The sequence below is a fragment of the Durotheca rogersii genome (genome assembly GCF_024521655.1).
Source record: "Durotheca rogersii strain YMJ 92031201 chromosome Unknown GGS23scaffold_4, whole genome shotgun sequence".
In the NCBI taxonomy this organism is placed as follows: Eukaryota; Fungi; Ascomycota; class Sordariomycetes; order Xylariales; family Xylariaceae; genus Durotheca; species Durotheca rogersii.
Genome location: NW_026251235.1, coordinates 1,741,888 through 1,758,452, shown reverse-complemented (window position 1 = coordinate 1,758,452; position 16,565 = coordinate 1,741,888). Strand labels below are relative to the sequence as shown.

At 56.5% G+C, this 16,565-nt stretch overlaps 4 protein-coding genes across 4 annotated transcripts; 2 read left to right on the top strand and 2 right to left on the bottom strand.

The window, feature by feature from the left end:
• The first annotated feature begins 229 nt into the window (after positions 1-229).
• On the top strand, positions 230-1,877 carry GGS23DRAFT_370423 (uncharacterized protein). Its single transcript, XM_051513338.1, has one exon. The coding sequence runs from the start codon at positions 442-444 to the stop codon at positions 1,705-1,707; it is 1,266 nt and encodes a 421-aa protein (XP_051374828.1). The 5' UTR covers positions 230-441; the 3' UTR covers positions 1,708-1,877.
• Positions 1,878-2,099: 222 nt separating this feature from the next.
• GGS23DRAFT_370429 (ZIP zinc transporter-domain-containing protein) lies at positions 2,100-4,251 on the bottom strand. Its single transcript, XM_051513339.1, has 4 exons — positions 3,550-4,251; positions 2,686-3,480; positions 2,509-2,608; positions 2,100-2,449 (listed from the first exon to the last, which is right to left on the bottom strand). Exons 1-4 carry the CDS (start codon positions 3,950-3,952, stop codon positions 2,191-2,193), a joined length of 1,557 nt encoding a protein of 518 aa, XP_051374827.1. The 5' UTR covers positions 3,953-4,251; the 3' UTR covers positions 2,100-2,190.
• A 3,534-nt stretch (positions 4,252-7,785) lies between these two features.
• On the top strand, positions 7,786-9,285 carry GGS23DRAFT_617209 (glycoside hydrolase family 16 protein). The gene has a single exon (XM_051520845.1). The coding sequence runs from the start codon at positions 7,981-7,983 to the stop codon at positions 8,986-8,988; it is 1,008 nt and encodes a 335-aa protein (XP_051374826.1). The 5' UTR covers positions 7,786-7,980; the 3' UTR covers positions 8,989-9,285.
• Positions 9,286-10,162: 877 nt separating this feature from the next.
• On the bottom strand, positions 10,163-12,439 carry GGS23DRAFT_603504 (fungal-specific transcription factor domain-containing protein; the record flags this gene model as incomplete). Its single annotated transcript, XM_051519482.1, has 3 exons — positions 10,163-11,694; positions 11,725-11,981; positions 12,102-12,439. 3 exons carry the CDS (start codon positions 12,437-12,439, stop codon positions 10,163-10,165), a joined length of 2,127 nt encoding a protein of 708 aa, XP_051374825.1.
• Between the last annotated feature and the right edge of the window lie 4,126 nt (positions 12,440-16,565).

Genomic DNA, 16,565 nt, shown 5'->3' with positions numbered 1-16,565 from the left:
ATATGCAGGTACATAGGTACATTTAAGTTGGGAGGTACCGAAGGTATTAGGTAATTCTCTCCACACAGGAGCACGTGCCACTCGCAGAGAACTGGGGACGAGGTACGGGGTACATGGGGTACCTCATAAGTACCTAAGGTACCTACGGTAACCTCTATTCAAATGTGGCTTACCTAACACAGGCATTCAGTAAGCGACAGGGAAGAGCTTGGTCGATAGGAGCTCGGCATCACAGCTCCGTCGTCACCCCTCCATCGAAATGTCCTCGCCCACCTCATCGTCCCACTCTCTGCTTCCCACTTCTTCCACTTTCCACCCGCGATTGGTATCGCATCTTGTCGATTCCACCTCTCCGCGGGTGACTCCACCTTGGCCTTGCCAGCAACTAACGGCAAAGCTGCCGACCCCGACACGAGATAACCTCGCTTGAGCTTGGAAAAGATGCCTTCAGCCGACGGGTTCGAGCCGTCAATGGACGACGGCAGCGTCCCCAACGAAAGCCGTGGGAAGCCTTGGCCGTTCTACAGCCCTGCTCAGCAAATAAACATCGAGAAGAAGTACTTCGAGGAGGGTGCCACGATCCACTTTGACCGATTACCGCCCTTGCAGTGGTGGGCGCCTCTCACCGCGGTCAGTGAAGGCGTGCGCGTCGGCTACATTACGAAGAAGACCGTCGAGGTGTCCGTGGCCGCTAACCGCCGTCTGACCGCCGATGAAGTCAACGCTGCGAGCGAGCATGCTGCTCGTTCCGTCCGGTACCACTCTTACGTGCCACTCCTGAGCCTTTCCCTCACCTGCTTCATTACTTGGGGCGGCCGGAAGACCTTCAGGTTTCCCTTCTATACTCCCAAACGCCACATCTTCGATCCCCGCGTCTTCCCCATGAGATCCCGTGCATATTTCAGGGGTTGGAAGGCTGTTCAGGCCTGGCATGCTGCAAGGTTCTTATCCTTTCTGCCTTTAACATGGCTTGGGTCCTTGCTGTTTATCAACTCCGTAGCAGAAGCTACATACGATGCGCACATGGTAAGAGATATACGCTTGAGGTACCTACTACAAGACGTCAAGAGAAATGTCGGGAATGTCCGCGAGCCAAATGAGCGCCGCCGGTTGCATCAGAATCCTCCGGCGCGACCGGGCACGGACGCCTCCCCACCCGCCCCTGAGCACGAGCGTGATACCTACGGCAGTCGGCCGGAAAACACCTTTCACGAGTCTACTACCGGACCCGCCGGTAACGTAGCAGCTCAGCCGCCAACAGAGTCAAACTGGGCTCGAAGTGCTCCGCTTCCGCCGCCTCCTGCGAAATATCCCGATTCCGGCTCGCGATACACAGGCGACTTGGATCTATTCGGTGATGACGGTGATGACGCTTCACCACTCTCTGCTTCGTCAAGAAGGGCCGAGGCACAGCGGGCCCGGGATTCGCAAGGTGGCTCGGCTTGGGACCGTATAAGACAGCAATCGCAACAAGGCAACAGCGCTCAGTGGGACCGGGGTGACTCCTCTGACCAAGAGAGAGGCTGGGCACACCTGCGACAGGACAGGACCCAAGACCCTAAGGAACGCTCTCCGAGGACCGATGGATTCTCCTACAGCCAGCAAGACGAAGAGCGAGAGAGGAGAAACTACGAAAGAGAGCAGGCCCAGAAGGAATTCGATGCTCTACTCGAGTCCGAGAGGCGTGGTGGCTCGGGCAGACAGTAGTAGCTCGGTCCGTACAGGAATTCGAGACGATTTATGAGTCCAAACTCATGAGTCTAGATCTGTATCATTCTGTAAAAAAAAAGCCCGTAGACGCACTCGGCGGCAATTAAAAAATGAGACGTCCTCCGACTCCCCTATACATGAAACATGTCGACGCAAGGCCACAATTTTACATCGAACAGTCCCCGATGAAAACAAGAATGATCCTGTAAAAGAACGATGCTGTGTTTGAGGGGATGCTTTTCACGATGGCAATCAAGTTCATGTAGAGGAGGGAAACGTCTCGGTGGATGCCAATTCATGTCTAAAATACCTAAGCATAGCCGTCCTAACAGATACGCTACATCTCAAACCACGAATTCGCCCCGAGCAGGCGCACATGAAGGTAAGTATAGGCATTCTCTTTTTCATCACCCTCCTCCTTCGCTGTCGCTGCGGGTTATGACCATACGCATGCACGCAACGACGCATCCACACGCTTACCTATGCCCACGCGCCAACGAGGCTCATGCCGAAGGCGCCGGCGAGGACGAGCAGGAAAGCGTACACACGATGATGTCCGCGCAGCACGCGCCAGCTCTCGTCAGAGAGTAGGTCTTCAGATAGAAGCTCGACGAGAGAGGCGAAGACAAGGAGGCCAGCCGAGAGGGCGTTCATGACGCCGACCAGCACTAGCCCGACCTCCGAGTCCGGGCTATACGCCGACCGTGCCGCGAGCCCGATCGCCTGGCCCAACGGGGTCCTGCCCGAAGGAACGGTGAGTAAGTAGGGCGAGGAGAATCGGCAGGGGGAGATACTTACGTGCATCCGTACGCGATCGCCATGATGGCGGGCTGCAGGCTCTTCGGCGGCCAGGTGATTGCCGCGATTCTCGCACCGAGGGCGAGGCCCTCGAACGTTTCTACGTCGATCGTATCAGTTTTTTTCTCACGTTTCCTCTCTGCGCATTCGAAAAACACAACGCTGCACACTACTCACGATGGAACGAGATGGCAATGAGCAGGACGATGAACTCGTTGTGGTCGATGGACAGGCTCAGCGCCATGCCAATGAAGACGCTGTGGAACAGGATACCCATCTCCAGGAGCAGGCAGTGTATGATTTCCTTCTGGTGCTTCTGCTCCAGTGTGAGCACGACGACCCCAGCATGCTGCGAGCCCGTCTCTTCGTCAGAGGCTCCGTTAAACGCGCCTACTGCCTCAATCTTATCTTCTTGTGCCTGTGCCCGGTTACTGCTTTCGATACCGGATATAGTGCGGCTGATACTCCCCTGCCGGCCCTGGAGCGGCCGCTTGGAGGCGATCTGCCCCGACTCCGCCCCGGGCTGCGGCGGCGGCGACGCCACCGCCTTCTCGTATGGGGTGCCGCGGGCCGGGTGCAGAAGCATCTCGATAACGGTGACGATGAAGATGCCGGCGAGCGCAATGGCGCCAGGCATGGCAGGGTAGTCGTCGGTCCAAAACCGGGATAGGCAGGGGTCGCCGAGGAGGGTGAAGGCGGTCGGCAGCAGGTGGACGAAGGCGGTCGCGATCAGGACGCCCGTGCCGAAGTGCCGCACGGCGAAGAAGAAAGACGCGGGCATCCGGATGCCCGGGAAGCGCGCGGCTGCGATCGGGAACGCGCAGGCCATCGACGATACCACCAGGATGATGAAGACGGCGCCGATGCGCAGTGGTTGGTTGAATTCCTCGATCGAGGCACCTCCGGACTGGCAAGTGCCCCTCCGCCGCAGGGGCAAAGGAGATGCCGATTCGAACTCCAGCGACGGATGAGCTGCTCGAGATATCAGCCCTGGCGTTCTAGGCAGGTCGATAGAAATAGGATATCCTAAACTCAACATACCTGTCACCAACCGGACACCGTCCATTTGGCGAGTCGCATCGAATATTATCACGTTCTTTCGGAACAGGTTGGATCCCACGAGAGCCGTGAGCAAAGCTGAGCAGAGAAGCACCGACATACCCCAAGATATCCAACCGTACCACGAGCTACGGGAGTCAACCAGAGTAGTGAAAGGGGCCCCGCGAACGTGGTGGCAGAGCGGCCCGGCGGCGGCGCGAAGGCCGGCCTTCTCGCGGCAGACATCGCGATCACCACTTTCCCCCAACTTGCGAGTCGTGTTCTCTGATTCATGCTGTCGCCAGCCCTCATTGGCCAATTTGTCGGGCCACGGCGAGCCAGCGTCCGCGATATTGGGCACGGCTCTGTCCGCGGGTGCCGCGACGTACTTTGGTTTCCAGTCCATGGGTGGATCGGTCTATGGCGGTGGCGGGAGGAGGAGTCCCGGTTGAGTCCTGGTCCTAGCACAGTCGTGTCTATCCTCGGGTTTGCGATCGAGATTGCTCGTCATCGGCGTCGAGGACGGCGGGAGCACGGGATCCCGCCTTGATATAAGAGGTCAAGCTTCAGGATAGCGCGGCAAGTGGGACCTCACAAGTCTGCGTCGACGAGCCCGACGAGGATTTTGAGCCCTATTTTTTTTCGTAGCCTCCATCCGGGTTCCCGCCGTCGGTGTGGGCTGAGACGCGGGTAGTCAGCCATAGCCACCAAGTTAGTTACGTTGCCAAGACCGCCAAGATATTTCACGGCAGACTGTCAAAAAGCTGCTGTGATACGAGGCGACGAATGTAGGTACACATAGGTGTGTATTCGCATCCTTACCGAGGTCTAGAGGCGACGACGAGATTTCCATGACGAATCACCATGGGGAGGCGTCTCTCAGAACCGCTATGTTTGCAATGATACGACCAACTCCTCCTATTTCACCCAACATCTAACTATTACCTACGCGGAGATTCAGGGTTTCAGGGCCAGTCTCTCCCAACGTTGGTTGTGAAGTTGTCTATGCCTGTTCAACACCACGAACGTCAAGCCCCTCCTCCCGTTCCTTTCGTCCATGCTAGGTACCTACCCACGATAACCACAACCAATCTACGACAGTCGACAGAACAGCAGCGGGATACACGGCTTGACATGCAATTGTCACTGCAAGCGACAACATTACGTCGCCTATCTTGTCTTGCTCCTTCGGCTGGGCCTGTAGACCTTAGTGAGTTCTCGTGCCGACCCGCATGCGCACGCGACAACCAGTTTTACCCCAACCCATCGGACAGGGGCTACGCTCATTGACTGTTGATTGGTCCTTTGCAACCGTCACGATCCTCCACATGCTGACCGCATAGCAGCCAGCCAGCCAGCCAGCCAGCCAGCCAGCGTGCATAGTAATACACGTAATTTATCTACCTACCTATCGCATGGATTCGTCATGTATCCTGACGCACGATTCCTTCTTGTCCGTGTGCGCGGAAAGAGGACTATTCGTACCTATAGTTTCTCATACCAAGTTCATAATGTTGCTGAGTTGTAAAACTCCGTGTCCCCCCCCGGCCCGGCCCCCCTGCTCTCCCCAGTTCCTTGACACGCCTAGTTCGAGGATTACCTGTCCGTGGTAGCATATAGCTACGCCGACTTCCCCGGATATACTTAACTCTGGGGAGATTCTCCGAAGGGGCTTGGTCACAAGTAGCTCTCATAAGTCCCTTAGCATATTAAGGTTGTTTCCTTTTCTCCCCTGGATCATTGACTGCAAAATCCCCCAGTAACGACTAGGCTCGATTTATCATAGATCAGTAACTGGGCGGGTCAGAAGCTTGATTTTTTCTATAATGCCTGGCTCGACCAATAACCAAGCCACGAAAATGATAACCCGTTTACACTTCGGATAGCGAGTCCGGACGGGTTATCATCATAGCCTTTATTTTTTTTGTTGAGTGAGATTCAAGAGTTTACAACCCATCGAGTCAGGCTATATTTGCACTTTGTTGCGTAAAATGTAGACGCCTACATTCTACGAATTGCAGATGTTGGCTTATAAGGGCTGATCCCGTATGTGACACACCTATAAACTGGGACTGTATCTTTGATGAACAATACCTATGTGAGAAAGTGTTCATAGACCTGTCATGACAGAAACGAAGGGGACTTGTATAAACGCACCCAAGTGTAGTGTCAGTACTCCCGACCTTGGTTATGATGATGGCTATAGGAATAGAGAGTATTAAAGCCACGGGGAACCCTCCCCATCAGACTAATACACCCCCCGAAGAGTCTCCACGGCCCTCTCCTGCAATAATACGACTCATGTGGATTCCCCGCAGCCTACAACGGAACGGCGCTATTACCAGACGTACGAGAAAGATCCCCCGGCGGAGATGACTGACGCGTGAAAGTAGTGAGTGTGGCTGCGCCACGCGAGTAATATTTCGGTTAGCAGACTGGGCGTCGAAAACCCAGTCGAAGATGACTCGGCGCGGGGGGCGGGAGAGGGATTGGCGATAACCCATAAACGCTGTACGCGCGGAGTTCTGCATATTGGCAAGCCGTAACAAGTAATGGCAAGCGATCTCGCGCGTTGCGATAATGTAGGGAGCTTAAACCTGCTGCCTCGTCCCTAATCCAACCGAGACCAGCGGATAGGATGTGATGTGATCCCCATACGCAGAAAATCACCAAGCCCGAGGTTGGTCTGCCTCGTGACATTGCTATTATACGCCCCTCTTACAGACGTAGGTCCCTGCCCCCCGAAGCTGGAAGTTCTACGCTCTGCATTTACCACTGTTCCTAGCATTGTTGGCACTTCGCTAACGGTGGGCGAGATGATATAAGAGGAGGGGAGAGAAGACATGTGACATCGAGGGGCTACTAGTTGACGGCCTCTACGACTACCGGCGGGCCTATGAGACAACAACGACGGCAAATTCCCTAATAATATATATCTCATGGCGGGCAATTCGGTTGATGAGGGCCTAGTTTCCTGTCCCTCGCATACACCTGTAGGTACGCAACTAGCGGAAGAGCGACATAATCGTCATCTCTCTCTCGACATCGCGTACGATCCCCGGAGCACGGCTTCGGATTGACGTAATAAGCCCAGAGGAGCTAGGTAGAATCGTCCAGACGCGGGCGGCGGGATTGACGTGAATATGCAGCAAGACGAATACAGAAGTAGTCCTCCGTTGAGGCTGCCGCCAACACACCTCTCGATTGCCTAGTCGCCCTAGAGCCCATAATCTGGATGGAGACAAGCGGCGTGCGCCACTGCCGCAGAGAGGTCACGAGCACGCTCGCCATCATCCTTGGCTCGCCTGAGAAGGCCTCGCGCTGAATCTCCCCCGTCCACTTCGTCGTTGTGGCTTACATTATTGCACCTCAGGACTCCACGGGAGCCATTGTTTAGTCAATAAAGAAATTCATCTCGTCGGAGACATCCCAACTTGAACAGTCATATAGCACATAATGAACTGGGACCCCACGTGTAATTCACCGAGAGAGGGGGTGATCTGAGAGTCTGTGTTAAGCCGTAGTAGAATGCGAATCCGAATTATAGTAGGGCCACGCCGAGTGGTCATAACATAGAGAAAGATTCCAGTGCCGCATAACGCGACGAAACGATACCGTACACGATGACGACCACTTCTCTCTCCCCTGACGTCAGGTAATACCTACCTACACTTACGGCCGTAGTTGTGACGGCAGTTCCCGGGTCCGGGAAAGATTCTCTTGTGTCCATAGGCAGCCTGACCTAGACATGAGGTAAAGGGACGCCGAAGAAAGATATAATATTAGCTAGGTATATTATGGACGAGGACTAGCCGAACACAAATCCCCTAACCACCATGCGAAGAGCTTAGATTTATTGAGCCCGCTTCCTCTCTGGGGCTTTCAAATCGAGGGCATCGTCGTTTAAGGGAATAGGAGTAGGTAAAAATCGAAGCCAAACCCCCACTCCTTCCATCTATTCTGAGTCGAGAATAAACAGAGGCATAGAGCCACAGTACGTGTGACAGGCCGAAACTCCTCCCCTCTAGTGTGCCCGGGCGCATAGTATAGAGCCTCGCAGCCAGACGAGAGCAAACGTCTACTCGGAGGGTCAGTCCTCAGTTAGCGAGCAAATGTGCTGTCGCGGAGGAGGAGATCTATGCTCAGTTGTCTGACTCATAGGCGTTACGTAGTCGTAGTACCGCCGGATACGGAAGCAAGCGCACGGGCGGCGCACGAACAGTGGTGGAGGTCCCACGAAGTGAAGCCAGGTTCGGCTCGCGGGGGCGGGCAAGGCAGATCGAGCTAGCCAGAGAGGGAGGGGGTGTCACCCGTCCACCTCACGAGAGGAACCTGTCTCGATCGATCCCTCGCTCTTCGCACCCTCCACCCCAAGAAGTCGTAGCAGTGAGAGGGAGTGAAGAAGGAATAAGAGAAATCAGAATCTAGAAAGTCATGACAGACCGCCTGCGGATAGGCGTCCTGGCGGTCCTCACGCCCTTCCTCCTCCTCTCCTTGGCCCCGCCCCCGGCCGCCGGCTACCTAGCGCACGCGGGGCGGCAGCGCAAGGCGGGACCCATCGACCCGTCGGGCTGCGAGTGCTTCGTGACGGACGGACCTTCGGCGGCGTCCTTTGCGCAGTACAAGTTCTTCGACTTCCGGGACCTGCCGGGAGCCGGGACGCCGGCGCCGCTAGCGGACGGCAACCGCAGCGCGGCCGCGCCCGTCACCAGCGCCTACTTCGACAGCCGCGAGTTCGCGTCCGCGTGGACCGTCCAGAGCCGGGCCGGCGGCCTGCCCCCCGACGGCCGCGTCCTCGTCGCCAACCAGTACTCGCGGAACAACGTCTACGTCGCGCCCAACGCCGACGCGCGCCCCGCCTCGCGCACCTACCTCGCCCTGCGCACCCTGCGCCGGGGCAGCTTTCAGTCCTCGGCCGAGGTCCAGTCCGCGTCCGCCGGCTACCAGCACCTGTCGGCGCGCGTGTTCGCGCGCGTGCGCGGCGACCCGGGCGCCGTCGCCGCTATGTTCACGTACCGCGGCGCCGCGGCCGCCGCCCGCGTCCAGGAGGCCGACCTCGAGGTGCTCACCGGCGACCCCGCCACCCTCGTCCACTACACGAACCAGCCGTCGCAGGTCGGCGGCGTCGAGCGCCCCGGTGCGACGCAGAACGCCACCATCCCGGGCCCCTGGGCGGCGTGGCACGTCCACCGCTACGACTGGACCCCCGGGGCTAGCACCTGGTACGTCGACGGCCGCTGCGTCGCGAGCAACAATTTCCAGGCGCCCCGCGACCCGGCCAACTTCCTCTTCAATTCCTGGTCCAACGGCGGCAGCTGGAGCGGCCTCATGGCCGACGGCGGGTTATCCGTCATGGATATCCAATGGGTCGAATTCCTCTACAACAACACGGCCGAGCCCTCCCGCTTCAGCTATTGCTCCAAGGCCTGCAGCGTCGACTGACGCTTCCAGCACCGCGTGCCCGGACTCCTTAGCTCCGGCCCCTGAACACAAACCTCGATTGAATGCCTGGAGCGGAATTTTACGGTAGAATCAATGTGGCAATTTCTCCGGGTTGTATACGAGCCTACGTTAACCGTGGCGAATCTGTTTCGTTAGGAGTTGTGCCATATATTAGCCCAAATTCAAGGCGTTTCTCTGTTACGCAGGTGACGCGCGTTACTCTCTCCCCATCCTACCAGCCGCTTCGACGAGGGAGAGAAGAAGGGGATAGCATTATGATAAAGGAGTATGAATAGAGGGATTGGGGGGGGGGAGGGGGGGGATGGAGTATTAGCCAGGGAACAGGGGCTAGAAACGGAACTGGAAACAGTTCCGGGGGAATCCCACATTCGAGGCCATTTGGAGTCCAGAGTTGCATAAAATTTGTCATACATACTAATCGAATGGCTTTACCAAGGTTCCGACACTATCTTAAAACAGGATGTCAGTTCAGTTCATGAAGGTCGTCGTAAGCTAGCTACTAGGCTAGATGGGCGTTGCTTACCAGAGGGCACGCATTGGAAACGGCCAGAGCGAAGAAGTTCCGGACGAATAATTCAAATTGATTACCTATGGCAAAGTTATATGAACTTCCCTCGGTGTGCATCCATCCATTGAACCTAGCAAAAAAGCTTTTTTCTTGTCAACATCCCCTAACCGGGCCCTCTACGGGCAAGATGTGCGAGGCGAGGCGCCTGGTAGCGACGGCATGACAAGACCTAATAAGTGAGAGAAAAAGCGAATCTCTAGATGGGTATCTGAGATGAGGAAATGGGAAATGTGGGGAAAAGAATGAGATAATGAGAGAAGAAACAGGAGAAGAATAAAAAAACTAGACGAATATAGCATCCCCCGAGGGCGCGATGGCGATCCAAGCCTAGCCAGGGATGCACATACACACGCAGACATACCCACACATATATATATGAACAGAGAGAAACATAAAAATCATAACGGCATTGGTGTTTTCATAGACCCAATTAGTCGTAAGATTCCGTGCCTATGGCGTGACCTTGCCTCATCCCAGCCTTTTCTCCTCGTACTTCATTTGCAGGTCCCCCTTCTAATAAGTGTTTCCAAAGAACCGACCCCCCGGGTTGAAAATAATAAAGGTGGGAAAAGGCACTATACCTCCTCAGTCACCCATGGAGGCCATCCCGGCCATGGGAGCAAATGTGTCGTAGTCTTCGTCGCTACTGTCGATTGGGCTCTCCGGACTTTGGACGCTACTGATGTCGGCGCTGGCCATACCGCTGTGTGGCTCGCCTCCAGTGCTGCTTATACCCATGGAGAGGAGACTCTGGCGTCTGCCGGTATCGAACTCGATGGCGCTCCCGCTGCGGCTCAGCTCCGGCTTCTCCGGGAGCTTCTTCAGCAGCCCGGTCGATATGTCAAGCATGCCCATCGCAAATTCGGTCAGACCCTTGGATTCCCCGGCCTTGCTGCTGACGCTCAGCGTCCACCGGTATTCTCCGAGCCGACGGCGGTACCAGTCGGCTTCTTCGCGGCCCGGGGAGGTTGCCCACAATAGCGACCCGAATGTGCCAATTAAAGCGAAATTGGTCTTCGACGCAAAGAACCAGAAGGCTCGGAGGTGTTGGGGCGTCAGGCGGTTGACAAAGTCCATCGCGGATATCAGACGGGCTTTCGCGGCACTACGGCAAATATGTTGGACGTAAGGGTCGACGGCCTGCGAATCCGCCTCGAGAGACCGGATGATCCGGCGGTGGAGAGTGATCTCTGCCGCAAAGTAGGCCAGGTGCAGGTATCCGATGCTCGACAAGCGCGTTGGCGCAACGCTGCCGGACTGGAACGAGGAGTCCATGCGAATGGCGCCGGGAAGCCCGGCATACCAATCTTTGAGCTTAAGCTGGATGGGTTTTGCCATAGCCAACACGAGATGCGTGCCTTGCGGGCCCGCGTCGCTTATATTCTGCATGGCCTGGAGGGTGTAGAACGTCTCGAGAATCTCGGCCAGCACCTGCGTAAGGTAGATCATCTGAGCGAAGAGCGTCCTGCCCCTTTCGATGTCCGTCTTCTCCTCCCGGGCCTGTTCGTCCAGCTCCGCATCGGGGAAATCGTTAGCCGCTAGAGGTTGTACAATCCAGTTGGACCCGAAGATGTGCGACGGCCGTCCGTGTACGAGGGCCCCCCATTTATCTTGCATGTACAATGCCCACGCGAGCCTTTTTCTAAGCCCCTTCTCCCACGGTGGTATCTTCCAATGTGTGCAATCAAGGTGGAGGCCGAGCTCTTGGGCGACCGCTACCAGCTGAGCGGTCGGCGCCCACTGGTCGCCGTCGGGCCGCTGCGAGAGTAGAAGGCCGGCCTGCACGGTAGAGAGCTTCGGACGCCACATGGCATCGGCCAGAGAGGACCGTATCAGCCTCTCCAGCTCCCGCACGTTCGGCCGTTGAAAGGTGGATAGTTCCTCCGAGTAGTCCCACCAGTTGATGGCGAGGAGGTAGACGGCGGCGAGGAGCGGTGGCGAGAACTCTCGATAGTCTCTCTCGTACTTCTCGTAGAAGACGTTCTTCTGAAGTACGGGGAAGGCGGGATGTACGACCTCGAAGTAGAGGTCGATCAGCTTGCGGCCGTGGGGCGCGACCAGCCGTTGGATCTCTTCGACATCGTCGATTTGGTGTTCGTGACCGGGCGTGGCGTGATCTGGTAGCATCAAGAAGGTGTCATTGTCACTAACCTTTCGAAGAGCACCTCGAGCGAGCAGACTCTCATCCTGAGGGTCGAACGGGGACAGGTTGATCAGAGACGGTTCAAAGTCGGTGGTAAGCCCGATATATTGGCTGTACCGATCAGTCTGGAGGCCAAGAGTGCGCTGGAGCAGAGTTGAGCCACCAAAATTAGCCATCTCCTCGATTAAAGAAGTGCTAGCGGTTGTACTGGAGAAGCTGGCCTGACGCTGCCGCCTTCTGTTATCAGACCTGCCAGGCGAGCTGGATTGGCCAATGGGAATGTCAGCAACGTTGGCTGCCCAAGAGTCGGTCGACCACACCGCACGGTGATAACGCAAAGCTGGGGAGGGTGGACGAATGAAAGAGCTGGTGAGCACTCACCCTCTCTTCACGTTGCTCGTCTCGGTCAAGTCACGCGCTAGCTTCCTTTTACGAGGCTGGGGGCTCTGGCCGAGGGAGCACAAGATTCCGTGGATGTGACAAGATATGCAGCTCTCGTCGTCTTCCCCCATAACACACTTGAGCCGTCTCCTTAGACAGGACTCACAAGATGTTCCGTTCCCACTTACGGCAGAATCCGAGTCTGTCGAATCATTACTGGTCATGCTATTCATTAAAGATACGTCGTTGCTATGCTGACGGCTAGAGAATAGGTGGTGTGCGGGTTTGGGAGCAATGGCGATAGGAGCCGTCCTGGGAACAACGGTAAGGTTTGTCATGGTCAGAAGAAAGGATCGGACGAATTGGAACCAGGGCCACTACCGGTGTCTGTGTTTCTCGCCGAACCAGCGTCGCCGTGCCACTGCCAGGGCCCTCCCACGTGCCGAGTGACCGCTCACCTCTACACTTCAGGGGGGGGGGGAACCCAGGTGATGTAATCGTCCTATTTAGGGAGATCAGAGACGGAAGGGGGGGGGGTGGACGATGGGGTAACTGGAGGAAATGGAGAGAAAGTCTGGAATAGTCTCTGAGGGAGACGAATCCGCTACCGAGATACGACCTCGAACCGTAGCAGGGAACGCTGATCTCTGCAACCCTTCGACTCGCCCTCCGGGGCTCCCTCCCCAAGGGATGGGCTTGATAAGGGAAGGTTGGGAGATAAGGCTGTCAGCGGCACGAGTGCGCCTTAGTAGCGCAAAGCGAACCCACGCGAGTCCCCGCGTGGCCTCACCAGTCTGGCGGGATATACTACCGATGTGACGACCGGGGAAACCCAAGGATACCCTGACGCCGGGTCCTGCAGGTCTCTTCTAATCAGAAACCGTCCCACGAACGGGCTCGCAGGTAGGCCTATGTAAGTCGCATGCGCTGGCGATTCCTCCGGTCAGGCGGGCGGGCTTAGAGACTGCAAGCCACCGTGCGATAGGCTGGGTCGAAATCACGCAGTTATGATCTGCGTTACGTCGATAGGCGGAGAGACTAGGTGACGATGGAGGCCAGGATGAGATGAGCCAAGGTTTTCTTCGTCATTGAAGCACCCGCTCGGGAGCGGAGACGTGCGTCTGATGGGAGAAATCTACTAGGCAGATAGGACGAAGCGACCGAGCCCATGTATTTCCGAGTGAGGTGAGACGATACGCGGGGAGTCTGGGACCAGTCGAGGCTCGAGCACGGCGGTGATGGGTCGAGGGGGTGGGTGGGCGAAGGCGTGTTCGGGCAGAGCTAGAGCTGGGCGAAGGAAAGAAGGGGGGGGGGAGAGGAAGAAGTGGCCCGCCCCGTGGCTTAGGAAGACGAGATTTCTGCGGCGGGACTGGTGCCGTTTTTTCGAGAGGCGGGATGACGAGACTGAAGAGTAGCTAGCCGAAGGAGGTGGTGGTAGTTGCCAAGACGCTTCCTCTTCTATCCATCCAGTTTATTCTCCTCTCTCCTCGTCTCTCACTCTTCTCTCTCTCTCTCTCTCTCTCTCCTCTCTCTTTCTCTCTGCCTCTGTCTCTGCCTCTGTCTCTCTGTGTGTCTCTCCCTGTCTCTGTCTCGTTCTCGCTTTCTCCCTTTTTTTTTTAAGGAAGAGGAAGGGGGAGGCGGGACGTTAATTTTTTTATAGTGCAGATTTCTTTTTTTTCTTCTTCTTCGTCTCTCTGTCTGTCTCTCACGGTCTTCTCATCGTCACGTCCTCCCGGTTTGCCCTTATTTCTGATGCGGACGGAGGCCTGTCACCGTTCGGAACCCATAACTCTTCACGGCGACGAGGTTGGCATCTAGAGACAGGGAGACGGGGAGCGGCAGCAGCACCAACGGAAGACTGCGGTCAGGGGAGAACGAATGACATGTCATCTGGCTCGGGGGGACGAAAAGGAACGGGACGGGCGAATTATAATGGAGCAATTGATAACCCAGAGATAAGAGTATCTGTAGATAGAATGACAAGAAAATAAATTGTAATCAGAGCATGTTCGGGAAACCACGTCCTTCCATGATGTTTAGACTAGAGTTAGTCCACTGCACCTCACCCATGGCGGTCGGCTGGTGCGAGGTTGTCGGTACCTGCGAGTGACTTGGGCCGGACGCAGACAGCCTCAAATGCAGAGGGCGGGTGGCTAATAGGGTGTGGCGGATTGTTAACAGCGCCGCCTGTTTCCGCAGGACAAGTTGCCAGTGGGGACGGGAGGACGACGTATCGCGCTCGTACCGGATACCTGCGTCTCTGCCTCTCTCTCTGCCTCTCTCTCCTTCTCTCTGCCTCTAACAACCGCAACCGCAACCGCGCCGGCACCGGCACCCGCAACCGCAACTTCCTCCCTTCTCCCGGGCGCCTCCTGCCGCCTCGCTGCTGCTGTGCTGCTGCTGCGCTGCCGCTGCGCTGCCGCGAAGGCAAGTAAGGACCGGTGGGCCTTGCCTGGCGTTTCCAGGGTGAGCGGCCCATGTAGGTAGGTATAAGGAGTACTGGCTATGTACTGCGTACTTGGGTCGGGTTAGGGTAGTTGGGCCAGCAGGCGTGCACGTATACTCTATCTGTGTACATCCCTACCCTAGGTACACACACAGAGAGCAGGGGAGCAGGGGAGCAGGGAAGCAGAGCAGCGTTGCCGGTCGGGCTGATGCTTAGGATCTGCTTACCTACGTAGTGGGTAGGCAGGCAGGGTCTCTCTCGTCTCTCGCGTCTCTCTTTTTTTCTTTTTTTAAAGGGCCGCCGCTGGGCTCGCCGGCTTGATTAGTGGATTTTAGGAACAAGACCCGGCTCTTGCTGCTGGGCTGCTTGGAACTCGCCGCCATTACCAAATAGAAAAGCCGTCTATGGCGGAATGCGGCTAGCCGCGTGAGTACCTCTAACGTAATCGTTCGACTGGTCCCGAATCATGCTGCAGGCCGTGGCTCTGCACGCGAGAGCGAGCGGAGAGCAACACGATGAGCATGGATGGGAACTGGCAGCTGGCCCGGATGGGCAACGTCCCTCTCGTTCGACCCCGGGCCTTATCTCCATACCTCCCAAGCCCTGTCGCGGTGCAGGCGTACAGCGTCCATCCGGCCTACAGCCGGAGTACAACGTATATGTAGGTACTGCAGCCCCTCGCCGGGCCCGCCTTTTTTAGTAGCAGGTTACCTGTTCCGTAGCTGGGCGGGCACCTAACCCGTAGGTAAGCACAGGTAGCCAATCGCCATCCCGTCCTCCTAGCTTGCCTGCCGTGTCTACACTACCTGGATGAGTACATGTATGCTGTACGTGTGTGTGTATGCTATGTTACATATAGATACCGTAGCACACCACCGCTGACTTACCTCCTCTTAGGCCAGTACCTGAGGACTACGTGCGTGCGCGTATAATATAACTGAGTCTACAGACGATGTTTATCCCCGGCCTGGTATACTCCCTCTCTCTCCTCTCCTCTCCTCTCCTCCTCGCCCACTGCTGCCGTATTCCAAATCACGGCAGCGCGCGCTATACGGCAGACCAGAGTCGCGCAGGGCGGCGAGTCTAGATGCATGGCGCGCCCATGTAGTACCAGGCACGCATCTCGAGGTATGTACCTATAGGCAGTAAGAACAACTGGGAATAGTGGTGCAAGGCAGGATGGGTGAGAAGCTTGTTTGTTCTCGACTCCCCGACGTGCCGCATTCGTGAGGTGGCGGTAGTTCGTTCCCCGGAAGGTGCCGAGGGGGGCGAGCGAAATAGCTGAGGTATGACGATGGAAACTGCTATACCTACCTAGTAAAGAGACCAGCCGGCCGGAGACGAAAAGGCTCTCAAGCAGATGGGGAAACAAGTCACACAGATGAGACAGGCGGCCGCGCTCGCTAGGATTAACTAATGAGAATGGAGGTAATAGATAATATACCCAGCCTTGGCCTGCCTTACGTATGCCGACCCAACAACACTTATCTGTGTGCGTCTTGGCTCTCTTCTTTTCTTTTTCCTCTCCCCCTCCCCCTCTCTCTGTGGCTTTTTTTTCCCTTCCCCCTCCCTGAGTCCTGATCGGCTGCAAGTCAGCAAGCATGGCTTCCGGAGGATTCGGTTGCACTATCAGAGGGGCCAATGGACCCGACTCTAGCGTCTGACGGACTACCACGAATTATGTCACCATCTCGGGTCTAATAGGGCGTGGCATCTCTTGGGACGTCACCGCGCCGTCGGCAAAAGGCCAGGGGGGGCGGTCGAGAGATTGGGTTGATCGCATTGGGAGAGGAGAGGGAAAACAAGAGAGAGAGAAACCGAGGGGGCGAGAGGGGACGAGAGAAGAGGGAGAAAAAGCCAGTTTGGCATCCCGTCTCCCCATTCCACACAAGTAACATCCGCGCACAACATCCCGCAGGTAGGGATATGCCTACGTCAGATCCATTCACCACCGCGCACCTGGGTAACACTCCGAATTTGCTCTTAAGCACCCAGGGCGCCGAGAAGATGGTATAACG